General features: G+C 40.5%; 1 protein-coding gene across 2 annotated transcripts in view; it reads left to right on the top strand.

Annotated features, from left to right (window-relative positions):
* Positions 1–19,733, top strand: part of tubgcp2 (tubulin gamma complex component 2) — a 64,684-nt gene that overhangs the window by 24,718 nt on the left and 20,233 nt on the right. For both annotated transcript variants that reach the window (XM_073025697.1, XM_073025698.1), the window contains exons 11-14: positions 5,647–5,827; positions 8,414–8,586; positions 13,520–13,648; positions 17,904–18,024. In XM_073025697.1, the coding sequence (XP_072881798.1) occupies positions 5,647–5,827; positions 8,414–8,586; positions 13,520–13,648; positions 17,904–18,024 (604 nt within the window). The remainder of the gene's footprint in view (positions 1–5,646; positions 5,828–8,413; positions 8,587–13,519; positions 13,649–17,903; positions 18,025–19,733) is intronic.

Consider the following 19,733-nt stretch of genomic DNA (forward strand, 5'->3'; position numbering starts at 1 on the left):
TCTCGCAGTAAAAGAGCCATTAGGAGTTAGTGATCATAATATGATAAGCTTTTATCTGCAATTTGAGAAGGATAAGGGCAGCTCGGAGGTGTCAGTGTTGCAGATGAACAGGGGAAACTATGGAGCCATGAGGGAGGAGCTGGCCAAAGTTGACTGGATGGATAGCCTAGCAGAAAAGACAGTGGAACAGCAATGGCAGGTATTCTTGGGAATAATGCACAAGGTGCAAAATCAGTTCATCCCCCAGAGAAGGAAGGATTCAAAGGGGGGAAAGGGGCCACAGTGGTTGACAAAGGAAGTCAGAGACTGCATAGCATTAAAAAAAAAGGAAATATGACGGAGCTAAGGTGAGTGGGAGGACAGATGATTGGGAAGTTTTTAAGGGACAACAGAACTTAACTAAAAAGACAATACGGGGAGAAAAAATGAGGTACGAACGCAAGCTAGCCAGGAATATAAAGGAAGATAGCAAAAGCTTTTTTAGGTATGTGAAGAGAAAGAAGATAGTTAAGAACAATGTTGGGCCCTTGAAGAATGAATTAGGTGAAATTGTTAAGGGAAACAGAGAAATGGCAGAAGAATTTAATGAGTACTTTAGATCTGTTTTCACTAAGGAAGACACAAGCAATCTCCCAGATGTATGGATGGGCCAAGGACATAGGGTAACAGAGGAAATGAAACAGATTGACATTTGGAAGGAAACGGTGATGAGAAGATTGATGGGACTGAAGGCTGACAAATCCCCAGGTCCAGATGGTCTGCACCATAGGGTACTAAAGGAGGTGGCCCTGGAAATTGCGGATGCATTGGTAATCATTTTCCAATGTTCCTTAGATTCAGGATCAGTTCCTGAGGATTGGAGAATGGCTAATGTTATCCCACTTTTTAAGAAAGGAGGGAGGGAGAAAACAGAGAACTATCGACCTGTCAGCCTGACATCGGTGGTGGGAAAGATGCTAGAGTCCATTATTAAGGATGAAATAGTGGCATATCTAGATAGCAGTGATAGGATTGGGCCGAGCCAGCATGGATTTACCAAGGGTAAATCATGCTTGACTGATCTGTTGGAGTTTTTCGAGGATGTAACCAGGAAGTTAGACGGGGGAGATCCAGTGGATGTAGTGTACCTCGATTTTCAGAAGGCATTTGATAAGGTCCCACATAGAAGATTGGTGGGTAAAATCAAAGCTCAGGGCATTGGGGGGAAGGCATTGACATGGATAGAAAACTGGTTGGCAGATAGAAAGCAAAGGGTAGCGGTGAATGGGTGTTTCTCAGAATGGCAGGTGGTGACTAGTGGGGTGCCACAGGGCTCGGTATTGGGACCACAGCTGTTTACCATTTACGTTAACGATTTGGATGAAGGCATAGAAAATAACATCAGCAAATTTGCTGATGATACTAAGTTGGGTGGCAGTGTGACGTGATGAGGATGTTAGGAGAATTCAGGGTGACTTGGATAGGCTGGGTGAGTGGGCAGATACTTGGCAGATGGCGTTTAATGTGAATAAGTGTGAGGTTATCCACTTTGGGAGTAAGAACAGGAAGGCAGATTATTATCTGAACGGTATAGAGTTGGGTAAGGGAGTAATACAAAGAGATCTCGGAGTCCTTGTTCATCAGTCACTGAAGGTGAATGAGTAAGTGCAGCAGGCAGTGAAGAAGGCTAATGGAATGTTGGCCTTTATTACAAAGGGAATTGAGTACAAGAGCAAGGAAATCCTCTTGCATTTGTACAGAGCCCTGGTGAGACCACACCTGGAGTATTGTGTACAGTTTTGGTCTCCAGGGTTAAGGAAGGACATCCTGGCTGTAGAGGAAGTGCAGCGTAGATTCACGAGGTTAATTCCTGGGATGTCTGGACTGTCTTACGCAGAGAGGTTAGAGAGACTGGGCTTGTACACGCTGGAATTAAGGAGATTGGGAGGGGATCTGATTGAAACATATAAGATTATTAAGGGATTGGACAAGATAGAGGCAGAAAATATGTTCCAGATGCTGGGAGAGTCCAGTACCAGAGGGCATGGTTTGAGAATAAGGGGTAGGTCATTTAGGACAGAGTAAAGGAAAAACTTCTTCTCCCAGAGAGTTGTGGGGATCTGGAATGCACTGCCTCGGAAGGTAGTGGAGGCCAATTCTCTGGATGCTTTCAAGAAGGAGCTAGATAGGTATCTTATGGATAGGGGAATCAAGGGATATGGGGACAAGGCAGGAACCGGGTATTGATAGGAATTGATCAGCCATGATCTCAAAATGGCGGTGCAGGCTCGAAGGGCGGAATGGTCTACTTCTGCACCTATTGTCTATTGTCTATTGTCAGGCAGCATTTATGGAAATGAATAAACAGTCATTGTTTCAGGAAGAGATGCAGGTGAGGGCAGCGTTGATGGTGAAGGAAGGGAAGCCCCTTTCTTTAAAGGAGGAGGACATCTCTTTAGTTCTGCAATTAAAAGCCTCATCCTGGAAGCAGATGCAGCATGATGAAAAAACTGAGAGAACGGGATGGCAATTTTAACAAGTAATAGGGTGGGAAGTGGTAGCTGTGAGAATCAGTGGCATTATAAAATATATCAGTAAATAGACTTTCTCCAGAGATGGAGACAGTGATCAAGAAATGGGAGGGAGGTGTTGGAAATGGACCAAGGAGAGGGCAAGGTGGAAGTTGGAGGGAAAGTTGATGAAGTTGACAAACTCTGCATGGGTGCTGGAAGCAGCACCAATGCAGTCATTAATGTAGCGTAGGAAGAGTTCGGGAGCGATACCAGCATAGGCTTGGAACATAGACTGTACCACATAGCCGACAAAATGGCAGGCATAGCTGGGACCCATGTGACTGCCCATGGCTACACCTTTTGTTTGAAGGAAGTGGGAGCAACTGAAGGAAAAATTGTTGAGGGCGAGGACCAGTTGAGGATGGAGGAGAGTGGTGGTGGAGGGGAACTGGTTGGGTCTGTTGTCCAGAAAGAATCAGAGAGCTTTGAGGTTCTCCTGATGGGGGATGGAGGTCTATAGGGACTGGACATCCATAGTGAAGCTGAGATGATTGGGGCTAGGGAACTTGAAGTCATTGTAAAGATCAAGAGCGTGTGGAGTGTCATGGATGTAGGTAGGAATAGACTGAACTGGGGGATACAGAGTCAACATATGTAGATAAATGTTTGGTGGGGCAGGAACAAACAGAAACAATGTATTTGTATCATTAGTGTGTGTCTACTTGATTCCATTGAAGAATTTGCAAATCATGGACAATTATTTACTGAAATAGGTAGTCGCACCTTGTGATGCTTTCACTGAGGAATGAACAAACATTTCGCTGACCAATTTTAGCCATAACATTCTGTGGTTTACTGGAGTCAAAGGTGGGTTAATGTGCAAAGTTTAAAAAAAATCTGAACTCTAATTAAAGTCCATCTGTTGCAATTGAAGTAAGCCTTGCTGCGTTGTCTGTAGTTCCACATACCAGCTAATTGAATAAAGTTTTACAACCAATTTTAATGTTCTAATGTACAATTAACACTTCACCAAGCTTAACTTCGGAATGCATTCTATTTTAGCCTGATATGGAGGGGATCTCATTGAAACCTACTGAATATTGAAAGTCAGAGTGGACATTTAGAGGATGTTTCCTTTGGTGGGAGAGTCTAAGACTAGATTGCACGGTCTCAGTATAGAGGAATGTCCCTTCAGAACAGAGATGGGGAGGAATTTCTTCAGCCAGAGGGTGGTGAATCTGTGGAATTCATTGCCACAAGCAGCTGTGGAAGGCAACTCTTTGGGTATATTTGAAGCAGAGATTGATAGGTTCTTGATTAGTCAGGGTGTCAAAATTACGGGGAGAAGGCAGGAGAATGGGTTTGAGAAGGATAAATCAGCCATGATGGAATGGCAGAGCAGACTCGATGGGCCAAACAGCCTAATTCTGCTCCTGTGAGTTTTGGTCTTATATGAATGTTTATCTTCACATGATTAATTGACTTTCAGGATAGCTTTTTGTAATCATTACTTTCCAAATCCCTGGGATTTGTATCCAGTATGTGGACTTCCTTATTAACAGTGTAAGGAGTTGTTTAAACATGTATTATAACCAACAAATAATACCCTTGAAATGTTAATCTTGAATATTTAGGTAAGAAATCCTACAACACCACATGTAAAAGTTGGCTAATTTAGTGAAATCCTTCTACGACATTAAAAAAAATCCCTTTTATTTGGTACACTATTGCTGACTTGTATGGTGACATAACTGTAGTTATCCTTAATTGTTAGTTGAATGTACCAAATACAAATTAAAGCCTATGTGTTTTGATAACAATGCAAAGAATAATATTCATGTAATAAATGAACACTAGCACCCTCCACTCCACTAAAGATTAATGTGATGTTTTGAAAACTGTTTGGAAAGAAACCATTTCATCAATGGACAAGACAGTTGTAATTAATTATGAGTAGACTGAGCATGTTACTTGCATGTTATAAGTAGACTGGGGATGCTGCATACGCGCTGTAGGCAGACTGGGGATGTTGACTTTGTCAAAGGTGGATCGACTCGATGCAATAGCGCAAGGTACCACGAATTCAATAAAACCATAAAACAAGTGATGCTTCATCAAACTTCACTTTTTATTCATAGCATACTATGGGGGAAGTTACAGACTGATCTCCCAAAGAGACAGTCCGGACACTGCCCACCCCGAACACAATTCCACATAATTTATAACATTGATCATTACAGGAAATATTATTACACGAGTTAATACAGTTTTAGAATAGTTTCGATCACGTGCTAAGATACAATTAGATGTAAGATCATTATTGGTTAGTTATAATTATTTCTGCCAAGACTAGCCTGGATACAACCTAAGTTCCTCATATTGGCACCTCCCCGTGACACTTCCCCCTTCTCTCGAACGTTCTGTCCCATATTTAGTTATGCCTTGAGATGCCCCTTCAATCATTCTATACAAATATTTAGTTGTGCTTAGCACTTTTAGAGAACAATGCCTAGTGCGTCACCTGTTGCCGCGTAGAGTTTCTTTCTGACTGCTCAGTAACATAAGGTACCTGTAAGACAATTGATCATAAGCTAATCATACCCCTTAATCCATTCCCCCATTTACCTATCCCTCTACCTAAGTTTACCTTTCCCTTCATCAACTTGACTTGAAGAGGAAGTCTTTGTGGGAATTTGGATAAGGTAATTCACTGATAGTTTATAGATATGTAATCTGAACTGATGGGAAATTACAACTTTTAAATATCCTAAGTCTCTGTGGTATTAGTCTAGATTTGAGAGAAATGTGTTTGCATGACTTCACTTGTGCCAACAGGTAGTGTATTGCATATAAATGTAGCCGTCTGATTGGTTTTATTATCTGTTCTCTGTTCTTATGGCTAATCTACTTGGAGGATCATTTAATTTTAGCCTGGTGTCTGGTTGAGATAAAGATTATTTAATGCATGTTGTCCAAAGCTGAATTTCATTACTTGCTCTGTGCTAACAAAATAAGAATGGTTAAATAGGTTCCATGTGAATTTTAAGTCATCCTTCAACAAACTTTATGGTGGTTAATTACCCTATGCTCTACTATAAAATCAGTATATGGTTCTGCAATAAAATGTTAATTGTGTTGATTATTGTTTCTGCAGGTCAATAAAACATTACTTCCTGATGGATCAGGGAGATTTCTTTGTCCATTTCATGGACCTTACAGAAGAAGAGCTGAAAAAGTCAGTGGATGACATCATTCCCACCAGACTAGAAGCTCTTCTGGAGCTGGCACTGCGAATGAGCACTGCCAATACGGACCCATTTAAAGATGATTTAAAGGTATGTTGGGACAGAACTGATGAAACCTTTGTATTATAGATAGAAACAGAAAAGCCAACAGCACAATACAGGCCCTTTGGCCCACAAAGCTGAGCCAAACATATCCTTACCTGAGAAATTACCTAGGTCTGCCCATAGCTCTCTATTTTTCTAAACCCTTCTATTTTCTCTGATAGAGAGGAATGTTCTCAAAAAACACAGCAGGGTATGATTAATTGGTTGTCCGTCATATCTGATGATGACGGTGAAAGCTGTACAGGAGAGTTTTTAAAGTGGAAAAGCTGTTGCACTGTGGCATTTCCACTCTTCCAACATCGGCAGTTCAGATCCAGTGGTACAAGTAGGGTATGGATCATGGAAATGTGGCAGTGAGATCAGAAATGGAGTGTAATACAGACTAGTGTGGGAGCTCGAATGCAAGATAAAAGTATAAAGTAAAGGCAAGAGCATCAATGTACAAAGGATGTTTGCCCATAGATCTCTGAATGTGGCAACACAAGTAGATAAGGTGGTAAAGATAGCCTATTGTATATTTACCTTCATCGGTCGGGACAATAGGTAAAAAAGGTTTACAAGGTTAGGCAGCTTCATAAAATTTCAGTTAGGCCTGATTTGGAGTATGGCATCCGTTAGTCTCATGAGACCATGGATCTGCGCCTGCAGAGTCTTCTCCAGGGCGCAGGCCTGGGCAAGGTTGTATGGAAGACCGGCTGTTGCCCATGCAGCAAGTCTCCCTTCTCCATGCCACTGATGTTGTCCAAGGGAAGGGCAAGGGCTGATACAGCTTGGCACAAGTGTCGTCGCAGGAGTTGCCAGAACAAAGTTGAAGACAACGTCGGACTGCCTTAGGGACTCCAGCTCCGGATTTGTCCTCAGGGTTTACTCCTGAAGCCTTTCCCTGGATGTTTAAAATCAGAGTTTTCCCTCTCTTAGATGGACAGCCTTCCCAGGCTGACAAGCACCATCTACCCGAATTTGGAGTATTGTGTGCAGTACTGGTTGCCAGTCTAAGAAAGATGAGGAAAAGTCTCACTAGGATGCTGCCTAAGCTTTGAGCTAGAAGAACTTGAACACATTAGGATTGTTTTCTCTGGGATGTCTGATAGAAGAACTGGCCATCCTAGGAGATACAAGTGATCTGTTCCTGAAACTGTCCGTAAGCCAACTTTTCCATCAAGTCAGAAAGATCTGTTCCTGTGAGTTTTGGTCTTGTATGAATGCTAATCTCCATGTGCTAGTTGATAGGTTCTCTTTGGGTATATTTGAAGCAGAGATTGATAGGTTCTTGATTAGTCAGGGTGTCAGAATTACGGGGAGAAGGCAGGAGAATGGGGTTGAGAAGGATAAATCAGCCATGATGGAATGGCAGAGCAGACTCGATGGGCCAAACAGCCTAATTCTGCTCCTGTGAGTTTTGGTCTTATATGAATGTTTATCTTTACATGATTAATTGACTTTCAGGATAGCTTTTTGTAATCACTACTTTCCAAATCCCTGGGATTTGTATCCAGTATGTGGGCTTCCTTATTAACAGTGTAAGGAGTTGTTTAAACATGTATTATAACCAACAAATAATACTCTTGAAATGTTAATCTTGAATATTTAGGTAAGAAATTCTACAACTTTACCACATGCAAAAGTTGGCTAATTTAGTGAAATCCTTCTATGACATTAAAAAAAAATCCCTTTTACTTGGTCCACTATTGCTGACAGGTATGGTGACATTTCATTGTAGCTATCCTTAGTTGTTAGTTGAATGTACCAAATACAATTGAAAGTCTACATATTTTCTGTAGTAACCCATTGCTCTACAAACACCTGCAGTATTGGTATAGGGTTTCAACCTGAAACACTGACAATTCCTTCTCCCCCACAGATACCTCTCATGCCTTAAGTACTTCCATCAGAATGTTGAAAGTTTAAAGGAGATATGCAAGGCAATTTTGTTTTTTTCAGCAAAATAGTTGGTCCCTGGAGCACCTTGCCAGGGATTGTGGCAAAAGTAGATATGATAGCAGTTTTTATTGTTTATAACTGACTCTAAATACTGAAAGTTAGCTTTCATAGGGAGTGACAACGTAATTTTGTAAACTATTTAAACAAGAGTCAAATAGAATTTGGTGATCACTTGCACACGAGATTCTGCAGACGCTGGAAATCCAGAGTAACATTCCCGATAGGCTGGAGGAGCTTAGCAGGTCAGGCACCTTCTATGGAAATGAAAGATGAATCAACATTTTGGCCTGAGACCCTGAGAACTCTTTATTGAGACAGGTGATCACTTTGTGGAGCACCTGGATGCAGTCTGCAGGAGTGGCCCTAGCATCCCTGTTGCCTGCCACTTGAATTCCCCATTCCACTTCCACTCTGATCAGTCTTTTTGATGAGACCTGTTGTGTATGTGCATCATTGCCAAATATTTAATCATCTGTTGTCTTAAATGTATTAAAATTGTAATTGAATTTTATGTTGCTACATGGTTGTGTTATTTAGAATCCTAAATGATTCACTGTTAGTCTTTTGTGTAATGGTATCAGTTTGGACCTAGTAAATGAAACTTATAATTTTGTAAATTTTATTCTTCAGATTAATCTTATGCCACATGACCTCATCACTCAGCTGCTGCGGGTTCTTGCTATTGAAACCAAACAGGAGAAGGCTATTATCAATGCAGACCCAACTGAGATTGCTCTGAGTGGCCTAGAAGCTTTCTCCTTTGATTATGTTGTGAAATGGCCACTGTCATTGATTATAAATAGGTAAGTAACCTTGTCTAACTACACTGCAATGTGGAAAACTGTCAACAAACATGGCTAGGACACAAAACAGTTCTTGTTTGAGGAAGAGTCGATTTTCTTTTGTGCTAGTGGTTTATTAAAACTTGTTTCTGGAATTTCACTGTAGCCCCAGCAGAGGAACAGGCACTTTCATTCATCACAAATGTCTGCCATGTTTAATTGCCCTTTAGAAACTGCTGGTGAGCCCACCTTTTTCAACACCTGTCTCTCTGGTGACACAAAACTAGGTGTCCCTGAAAATGGATTTACAAATATGGGGGTATACAACAGATTGAATAGGAATGTTGTTGTGGTGGCATACGTCGGTCTCGAGAGACCATGGATCTGCGCCTGGAGTTTCCAGGGCGCAGGCCTGGGTGTTGTATGGGAGACCGGCAGTTGCCCAAGCTGCAGGCCTTCCCCTCTCCATGCCACCGATGTTGTCCAAGGGAAGGGCACTGGGACCCATGCAGCTTGGCACCGGTGACGTCGCAGAGCAATGTGTTGTTAAGTGCCTTGCTCAAGGACACAAACATGCTGCCTCAGCTGAGGCTCGAACCAGTGACCTTCAGGTTACTAGTCTGATGCCTTGCCCACTAGGCCACGCACAACAGGAATGTTATTAGGCACAATTTTTAGTCTGTCTTCAGTTGTCATATTACTGGAAAAATTCTAGCATGGATAAAGTGGTGGTTGATTGACAGGAGGCAGAGAGTGGGAATAAAGGGAGTCTTATCTGGTGATTAGTGGTGTTCCACAGGAGTTTGTGTTGGACCATTTTTTTTTTAACCTTGTATGTCGGTGATTTGGATAATGAATTGATGGTTTTGATGCAAAGTTTGAAATTTTGAATTGAGTTTATTTCTTATATCCTTCACATACATGAGGAGTGAAAATCTTTACAACAATTTGCAGACAATATGAAAATAGGTTTAGGGCAGGTAGTTTTGAGGAAGTAGACAGGCTACAGAAGGCCTTAGACAGATTAGGGGATTGGGCAAAGAAATGACAGATAGAATATAGTGCTAGGAAGTGTATGGCCGTGCACTTTGGTAAAAAAAAAATATGAAAGGGTTGACTATTTTCTAAATGGAGAGAAAATACAAAAACTGATTTGCAAAGGAACTTGGGAGTCCTTGTGCAGGATTCCCTAAAGGTTAATTTGCAGTTTGAGTCTGTGGTGAGGAGGCAAATGTGATGTTTTGCATTCATTTCAAGAGGACTAGGGTATAAAAGCAAGGATGTAATGTTGAAATTTTATAAAAGCACTATGAAGTCTCACTTGGAGTATTGTGAACAGGTTTGGGTCCCTTAGAAAGGATGTGCTGAATCTGGAGAGGGTTCAAAGGAAGTTCACAAAAATGACTCTAAGGTTGAATGGCTTGACATATGAAGAGCATTTGTTGGCTTTGGGCCTGTATTTACTAAAATTCGAATGGTGAAAGGCCTTGGTAGAGTGGATATGGAGAGAATGTTTCCAGTGGTGGGAGAGTTAAGATCAGAGGACACAGCCTCAGAATAGAGGGACATCTGTTTAGAATGAAGAAGAGGAGGTATTTCTTTAGCCAGAGAGTGGAGAATCTGTGGAGGCCAAGTCTTTATGTATATTTAGGGCAGAGGTTGATAGATTCTTCATTGATAAGGGCATGAAGGCATGCAGGGAGAAGGCAGGAGATTGGGGCTGAGAAGGAAGTTGGATCAGCCATGATGAAAAGGCGGAGCAGACTCAATTGGCCAAGTGGCCTAATTCTGTTCCCGTGTCTTATGGTCTTGCTTGATTTCAGTTTGCAAGCACCATTTTCACAGTGGTGCAAACAAGTTTTAAATTCGATTGATCAAAATGCAAACTTCTGCAAAATTGCAAAGCCTGGTGGGTGGGAAAGGTAAACGGCTGGAGAAGAAGAAATCTGAAAGGAGAGGAGAGTGCACTATGGGAGAAAGGGAAGGAGTAGTGGCACCAGAGGAAAAAAAGAAGAGGAGGGACAGGGAGGAGAAAATTTTAAAAAGGGAAAAAATTTCCAGAAGGAAAAATCAATGTTCTTGCTATTATGATCATCATGAACAGTTTTAATTTTAAACTTAAACATCCGGCATTAGATGTGTACTATACAACTCAAGGAATAATTGACTTTATATAGTTCTAGAAAATAGAAAAGACTCTTGGGTTGGTGGATTCTTTTGGGTAGATTGTGCAGCAGGGATCCGCAGAAACTTCTCACAATTAATTAGTGCCCCGGCACACATCACATAAATGATCATATTTAGGGTAACACACACACACACACACACACACGGTGCTGGAGGAACTCAGCAAGTCAGACAGTATCTATGGAGAGGCTGAGACTATTCACCATGCAGTCCTAATGAAAGGTCTCAGCCCAAAATGTCGACTGTTTATTCCTCTCCATAGATGCTGCCATAGATTACAAATACCTGGGGATACGAATTGACAATAAACTGGACTGGTCAAAGAACACTGAGGCTATCTACATGAAGGGTCAGAGCTGTCTCTATTTCCCGAGGAGACAGAGGTCCTTTTAACATCTGCCGGACGATGCTGAGGATGTTCTACGAGTCTGTGGTGGCCAGTGCTATCATGTTTGCTGTTGTGTGCTGGGGCAGCAGGCTGAGGGTAGCAGACACCAACAGAATCAACAAACTCATTCGTAAGGCCAGCGATGTTGTGGGAGTGGAACTGGACTCTGACGGTGGTGTCTGAAAAGAGGATGCTGTCCAAGTCACATGCCATCTTGGACAATGTCTCCCATCCACTCCATAATGTACTGGTTAGGCACAGGAGTACATACAACCAGAGACTCATTCCACTGAGATGCAACACTGAGCGTCATAGGAAGCCATTTCTGCCTGTGGCCATCAAACTTTACAACTCCTCCCTTGGAGTGTCAGACACCCTGAGGCAATAGGCTGGTCCTGGACTAATTTCCACTTGGCATTATTTACTTATTATTTAATTATTTATGGTTTTATATTGCTATATTTCTACACTATTCTTGGTTGGTGCGACTGTAACAAAACCCAATTTTCCTCAGGATCAATAAAATATGTCTGTCTGTCTGTCTACCTGACTGCTGAGTTCCCCCAGTATTCTGTGTGTGTTATTCTGAATTTCAGAGATTCTACAAAATCTCTTGTATTTGTGATTTTCAATATTCATCTGCTTTTTGGAGTTTTCTACTCTTTGTGAGAGACGTTAAATATAAATTTGAATGACAACAGGAAATTGATTGTGTTGCTTATGTTAGCCAATGGGTTTACTTACAGCAATTTGAGTGTTTGAGGAAATAAAGGTATTCATATCTGGTCAGTAGATTTAAAGGATTCTGGTCGTGAAGTAAGATACAGGCTAGTTAGAAAGTTCTCATGCCAATGGTATTTAGACTTTTATTAACATTCTAATTTCTTTCTGAACAGCTATGACATCAGTGGAAAAGATTCACAGATTGTAGTGAGAATTTTCTTTTGACCACAGCTGAATTTTCTTTTGTGATATTTCAGCTTTCTGACTGATTTACAGGCAGGGTCTGTCACCCAACTCAGTGGAACTTGTATGTCAGTAATCTTCCATCTGGCAGGAAATTCACTTGGTTGACACTCAGTAGAAATAAAGGCCATGAAGTGTACCTGGGAAACTTGACAGTAAATGCTTACTTACCTGGAATTGAATCTCTTATGCAATAAAACTCCCATGCATGTATTTCAGATTTTTATTTCATAGGATTTTAGATTTTTTAAATATTTAAAAATGGTTTGATTACCTTAACAACGTTAATGTTGAATTTACAGCATTACTAAAAGTGGACCAATCACAACAGGGATTAGAAAACTAGAAATAGGGAATGCTGGTACCATTCCTTCCTTGATATTTTTGAAATATTCAATTACTTTAAAGCTTATAATAGTTTTGGACTTTGGACTTGGACATAGTTTCTTGTCAGAATCAGAGAGGCACTGTGTTCTCTTAATATTTTAAAAGTATCTAAGCTATCAAATGGAAATAATGAATCTACTTTAATGAAACATCATTGTTCAGTTGTAACCGTTAACAAGTTTTCTGGCCCAAGCTGACCTTGTGTTTTGTACATGGGTCTCTGCTGATTGGCTTGTGGAGGACAAACTAATGAATGAAGAATGTGGCATGGCATAATGTGACAGCTCCGCATTCTTTGAATTCAGTTGAGCCCATATCTTCAGATCTTCTCTCATCTATGATCTATATTTATAGCAGTACTGAATGCAGACTCTTCCCCCCCCCCCCCCCCCCGTCTTCTTGTTCTGGCTGCTGCTTCCCCATTTCTTTCCAATCCTGATGAAGGGTCTCAGCCCAAAATGTTGCTGCTTATTCCTCTCCATTAATGCTGCCTGACCTGCTGAGTTCCTCCAGCATTTGATGTGTGTTACTGTACATTTACACTGTTGACTTTGTCATTGTCCTATTTCTGCTCTGATGAAACATCTAAAGAAAACACATAGAAGTTGCAGTGGCATTAGTATGGTATCAGTGATCTATATATATAGTTTTTAATAGGCTTACACTTCTTAGCTTCAAATTCTGATTCCAGAAGTTGAAGAGTTGTTTGATTGTTACCATCCCAAATTACTATCTCCATTTTGAATTAAAAGATTTTTTTAAAGTGTGGCAAATGCTAGACAGAATGAATAAAAGTAACTAAACTATTTTTTGACACTGGATTCAGCCAGGTTGTGTATTTTGTTTGGAATGTAAGCTACTGCAAAGTGAGAATATACATTTGTAACACAGTGCAGTAGACATGCTGTAAACCTACGCAAAGGAGGCATTATGTAATTGCCACGAATGTTGCCAATAAAGATCTTGTTTCAAGTTCTCGAGTTACATTTCTGTGAGCTCACCATTCATTTATGTTTTTCTCAATAGGAAAGCTTTGACCAGGTATCAAATGCTCTTCAGACATATGTTTTACTGTAAACACGTGGACCGGCTGCTGTGCAACGTGTGGATCAGTAATAAGGCGGCAAAACAGTATTCATTACGCTCTGCTAAATGGTAAGAAGCATTATTTCAGACAATGTTTGCACTGTATTTAAGAAATCTATCATGTTTTCTCAGCAACCATTGCTTTTATAGTGCTGTTTGGATCAGTGTATTTTGAGATTTATGAACCTCTCTCAGGGTTTGCCAGTCAGATCATTTTGAATTTTCTGTTGAGTCTGTTTTCTGTCAGTACAACTTTATAAATATTAGGTTTCACTAGGTACATTTAATGTTAGAGAAATGTATACAATATACATCCTGAAATTCTTTTTCTTTGTAAACATCCACAAAAACAGAGGAGTACACCCAAGAATGAATGACAGTTAAAAGTTAGAACACTAAAGCCACCCCCATGCACAAGCGGCAGCAAGGCAACAATCCCCCCCCCCCAATGCCAGCAGAAAAGCATCAGCGCCCTCCACCAAGCACTCAAGTGTGCTCCTTAAGAGAGCTGAGCATCATTTGAATTCAGTAGACCTGCTTTTTTGTGTAAAAGGTGCAAAATTAAGACAATAAGACTCAATGGCCATTCAACCCATTGAGTCTGCAATGTCATTCCATCATGGCTGATTTATTATCCCCCCTCAGCCCCATTCTCTTGTCTTCTTCCCATAACCCTTAAGTTGAGATTGATAGGTTTTGATTAGTGAAGGCGTCAAAATATACTCAGTGATTTGGCCTACACAGCCATCTGTGGCAATGAATTCCACAAATTCACCACCATCTGGCTAAAGAATCTCCTCCTCATCTCTGTTCTAAATGGGTGTCCCTCTATCCTGAGGCTGTACCCGCAGGTCCTAGACTTCCCCCACTATAGGAAACATCCTCCCCACATCCACTCTATGTAGGCCTTTCAATATTCAACAGGTTACCATGAGATTCCCGCTCACTCTTCTCAACTCCAGTAAGTACAGACCCAGACCCATCAAACACTCCTCACACGTTAATCCTTTCATTCCCTGGATCATTCTAGTGAGCCTCTTCTGGACCCTCTAAAGTTACACTACTGGTTCAGTCTACTGAGTAGTGACTCTGTGGCAAAACTCCTTTAAAATATATGTATAATCTGCAGAATAATTGTTTTGACTATTTATGAATGGGTGAGATTATAGAAAGCATTACTATCAATATGTAAATTCCATATGTTGTCTACTGTTTGTCATAATTATGTGAACTGAGTATTTTTGAATAATGTGTAGCTAATTGAAACCAAACTTAGAAATGTAGTACCTGCTTGAAAGTACAAAAGATTCAGTTAATGCTGGAAATCCAGAGTGAAACATACAAAATGCTGGAGAAACTCAGCCAGTCAGGCAGCACCTATGGAGAGCAATAAAGAGTCGAGGTTTTGGGCGTCAACTGAAAGTATTGCTTGTGTGTATTACAATTCTCAATCACAAGATTGAGAATCTTGCAATTTTCAATGCTGTATTTAATGTTATCTGTGTGTAATGTCAAGAATGGTTCAAAATTCATAAGGCATAAGGCACATGCTCTGGAATTTTCCGTGCGTTAATGTGATTATTTTGAATGCTTTCAATATAATTTAATCTTTTGAAATGTAGAAGACTGCCATTGCCTTTAATACTAAACATTTGAAATTTCGTCAAAATGTAGGAATATATACAGTGGCATGCAAAAGTTTGGGCACCCCTGGTCAAAATTTCTGTTACTGTGAACAGTTAAGTGAGTAGAAGATGAACTAATCTCCAAAAGTCATAAAGTTAAAGATAAAACATTCTTTTCAACATTTTAAGCAAGATTAGTGTATTATTTTTGTTTTGTACAATTTTAAAGGGAGGGGGAGGAAAGGAGCACCATGCAAAAGTTTGGGCACTGGGCACCCCAAGAGATTTGAGCTGTGATAACTTTTACCAAGGTGTCTGACCTTAATTAGCTTGTTAGGGTTATGTCTTGTTCACAGTCATCGTTAGGAAAGGCCAGATGAAGCAAATTTCAAAGCTTTATAAATACCCTGACTCCTCAAACCTTGTCCCAACCATTAGCAGCCACAGGCTCTTCTAAGCAGCTGCTTAGCTCTCTGAAAATTAAAATAAATGATGCCCACTAACTAGGAGAAGGCTATAAGAAGATAGCAAAGCATTTTCAGGTAGCCGTTTCCTCAGTTCGTAATGTAATTAAGAAATGGCAGTTAACAGGAACAGTTGAGGTCTGGAAGACCAAGAAAACTTTCCGAGAGAACTGCTCATAGGATTGCTAGAAAGGCAAATCAAAACCCCCATTTGACTGCAAAAGACCTTCAGTAAGATTTAGCTGACAATGGAGTGGTGGTGCACTGTTCTACTGTGCAGCAACACCTGCACAAATATGACCTTCATGGAAGAGTCATCAGAAGAAAACCTTTCCTGCGTCCTTACCACAAAATTCAACGTCAGAGGTTTGCAAAGGAACATCTAAGCAAGCCTGATGCATTTTGGAAACAAGTCATGTGGACTGATGAAGTTACAATAGAACTTTTTGGCCGCAATGAGCAAAGGTATGTTAGGAGAAAAAAAGGTGCAGAATTTTATGAGAAGAACACCTCTCCAACTGTTAAGCACAGTGGTGAATCGATCATGCTTTGGGCTTGTGTTGCAGCCAGTGGCACGGGGAACATTTCACTGGTAGAGAGAAGAATGAATTCAATTAAATACCAGCAAATTCTGGAAGCAAACATCACACAGTCTGTAAAAAAAAAAAGCTGAAGGTGAAAAGAGGATGGCTTCTACAACAGGATAATGATCCTAAACACATCTCAAAATCCACAATGGACTACCTCAAGAGGTGCAAGTTGAAGGTTTTGCCATGGCCCTCACAGTCCCCTGACCTAAACATCATCGAAAATCTGTGGATAGACCTCAAAAGAGCAGTGCATGCAAGGCGGCCCAAGAATCTCACAGAACTAGAAGCCTTTTGCAAAGAAGAATGGGCGAAAATCCCCCAAACAAGAATTGAAAGACTCTTGGAAATCAAGTCATCTTTTACTCGCTTAGCTATTCACAGTAACAGAAATTTTGACCAGGGGTGCCCAAACTTTTGCATGCCACTGTATCCTCACTGTAAATTATTCCCAGTTATTCAGAGCTCTAAAGAATGTCAAACTTAATATGTAAAATATGTTTCTTAAAGCTCTGAAACCTTTGATAACTGGACTTGCATTGAGCATTTATGTAAAAAAAAATGTGAATTCTGAAATTATATCAATACTAGCATCTGCATTCTTTTGCGTACCCATTAACTTGAATATCTTTCTTTGTTTGGTACTTGAACAATCGGCTTCCCTTTCCAAAACAGCAGCTCTCTCTTTTGGATATTAACCTGACCAAGCTCCTACCAGGAGAGTTGAGGTTTTTTGGGAGGGTGGGTCATTCCCACCAGTTGCAAGTTTCTTGCCAGCTGTTGAGGGTCAAGAAATGTTGCTACCCGCTGGGGCATAGGCTTCAGATCCAGGTGGAAGTGGGACCATTGAGGCCAGGTTCTATGTTGGTTGTCCATCATGTACGCCGATGACACAGAACTTGTGTGGAAGAATTCTTAAAGTGGAAAAGCTGTTCCACTCCTTGACTTCAAGTCCAGGTGCAGTGGTAGAAACAAGTGTCGCAAAATGCAGTCTTCTGTGTTTGCAGTGGATGACCGTGACATCCTCTGTGCCTTGTCATACCCTTCGCTCTCCACAGAGCATTACAGTACAACCTTCCTGGCTGTTGGATCTCATTCAACCAGTCCGCCACAGCTGACTTTCAATGCTGAGACAGGCATGTCCCTATCTCACTGGGGTATGAGGCCATCAGCTACTCTTACCTGGTTTAGCCTGCTTGTCAAAGCAGTGTTCCAGCTTTGGCCCTGTTGCATGCAAACTGCTACTGGGAGCCACGGGTGAGCGCTGAGTGTCCGGTGGGGACCAAAGGCAAGCCAGCTGTCCTGGAACGGACATGACAAGCTCCTTCACCAGAAGAACTACCCCTCCCTGGGCTCCCCATGCACCATGCACTTGGTTGATATAAATTGTTTACAAACACTTGTAAACATGCACTTGTTTACAAATTTCTTAGATTCTGGACAACCATTATGATGAAGAAAAATGGTAAGAAAAACATTTTAATTTCAGATACATAAATCTTGCAAGGTTACAATGAGAAAATTATGATGGGGAGAAAAAACTTTTTAACCTATCTCTGTCTGCACTTAGCCTACGGGTTTTATTTCCAGGATTTTAGATGTTCGGATACCAGAATTCACTGTAATGTTTGCTTTATCCTTTTTTTAGGTTTGCTGCTGCCTTCACCTTGAGGCAGCGAATGCTGAATTTTGTGCAGAACATTCAGTATTATATGATGTTTGAGGTTATGGAGCCAAACTGGCACATAATGGAAAATAATTTAAAATCGGTAAGCAGTGAAAAACTTGAAGTTAGCTGGATAATGATTTTTCAGAAATTTCCCTCTTGCCTAATACTTTGTTCTAACTATTCCATATAAAATATTACAACCTGATTTAATGTCTGCTGCGCTCTTGATGCTGTGCAACTTTTTACTAGGACAATGTGGAAAAAATTATCTCAGCATTTTTTCCCAGTTACAATCATGAGCTAAATTACATTAGGAAATATAAATTAACTGCTGTTGAAAACATTATAGTTTTAATGAGTATTGTGAATGCTTTGTTTTTTTCCCCTTACTAACTACCCTCACGTAAATCTTTTGGCAATAATGGAAAAATATTCAGGAATCATAACTCAAATGTGGAAGACATTACTGCAGAGACAGATAATTAAACCAAAATGTACACTAGTGATATTTTTATCATGTAATATGGTAGTTATTAAGACATTTAAGTACAAGATTTCAGTTATTTATATTCATTAATAGTGTGCACTCTGGAAGTATTTAGAGGAAAGGTTTATCATTAATGTTTTCACTTTAAATGCAATGATCTCTGATTGTGGTAATGTTCATTTAAGCTCTTATCATTTTGTCTGTTTCATTAAGTTAAACTCAGATAGCATGAGCTCTTGTGTGCGGCTTTGCTTTCTGCAGTTGAGGATGAGTGTTCTTGGTAGTTGCAGTATTGATTCACTGAACGGATTTTGAGAAATTGAGAACAAAAGTTTTGAAGAATGAGAGGTGATCTCTTTGAGGCTTGTTTGATTCTGAAAAGATTGGCAGGGATGTTGAATGGTTGGAGTGCCTAGCATTAGGCAATGTGGTTGCCAGATAAGAGTTAGCCATTTAGAGGGCAAGGTAGTTTAAGCAGAACACTGAAAATGTTAAACACAAATCCAGAGCAACACACACAAAATGCTGCAAGTCAGTTAGTATCTATGGAAATTAATAGACAGTCAATATTTCAGGCCGAGAATCTTCATCTGATGAAGGGTTTTGATCTGAAATATTGACGATGAAATGTTGGCCTATGAAAGTAGTTCTTTAACAGAATGCCATGGGTGTATAGCTAAGTGTATTTAAAACAATGATCAATCAATTCCTGGTCACAAAGCAAATTGAGAAATATGGAGGTCAGATGGGAATGTGTATCAGTCAATATTTTTGTACATCATGGAGCAGGTTACAGAGAGAGCTCACTGCTGTATCTGCTTGTATTACTGTGGACAGCAGTTAGGATGGAACAGTTTGGGTGAATGATACCATGGCTACTTTTAAGGGGTTCACTCATCAATCAAAAGCCAAATTCAATGAACACTTTTTAAAATATTAATCCAGTGTACTGAAAGCTCTGCCCGGGGGGAAAAGTAGGACTTCAAAGGTAGGCAGAGGTAAGTGTGGTGTGTGGGTAACACCCTTCCAGGTGTGGTGGTAGAGTCAGATACATTAGGGGCATTTAATGAACTCCTATCTTGGCACATGGATGAAAGAAAAATGGAGGGGAATGTGGGAGGGAAAGGTTAGATTGAACTTGGAGTAGGATAAATTTGTCGGCACAACATCATGGGCCGCAGGGCCTGTACTGTGCTGTAGTATTCTGTGATCTAGTGTTCAGGTGCTTACATTGTGCCCAGAGCACAATTTCTACAGGGCAGTATGTGTTCTGAGATGTTTGTACTTTGGAAAGATTTTGGAACTTTATTTTCTTTAACTGA

The sequence above is a fragment of the Hemitrygon akajei genome, chromosome 21 (genome assembly GCF_048418815.1).
Source record: "Hemitrygon akajei chromosome 21, sHemAka1.3, whole genome shotgun sequence".
Classification (NCBI taxonomy): Eukaryota; Metazoa; Chordata; class Chondrichthyes; order Myliobatiformes; family Dasyatidae; genus Hemitrygon; species Hemitrygon akajei.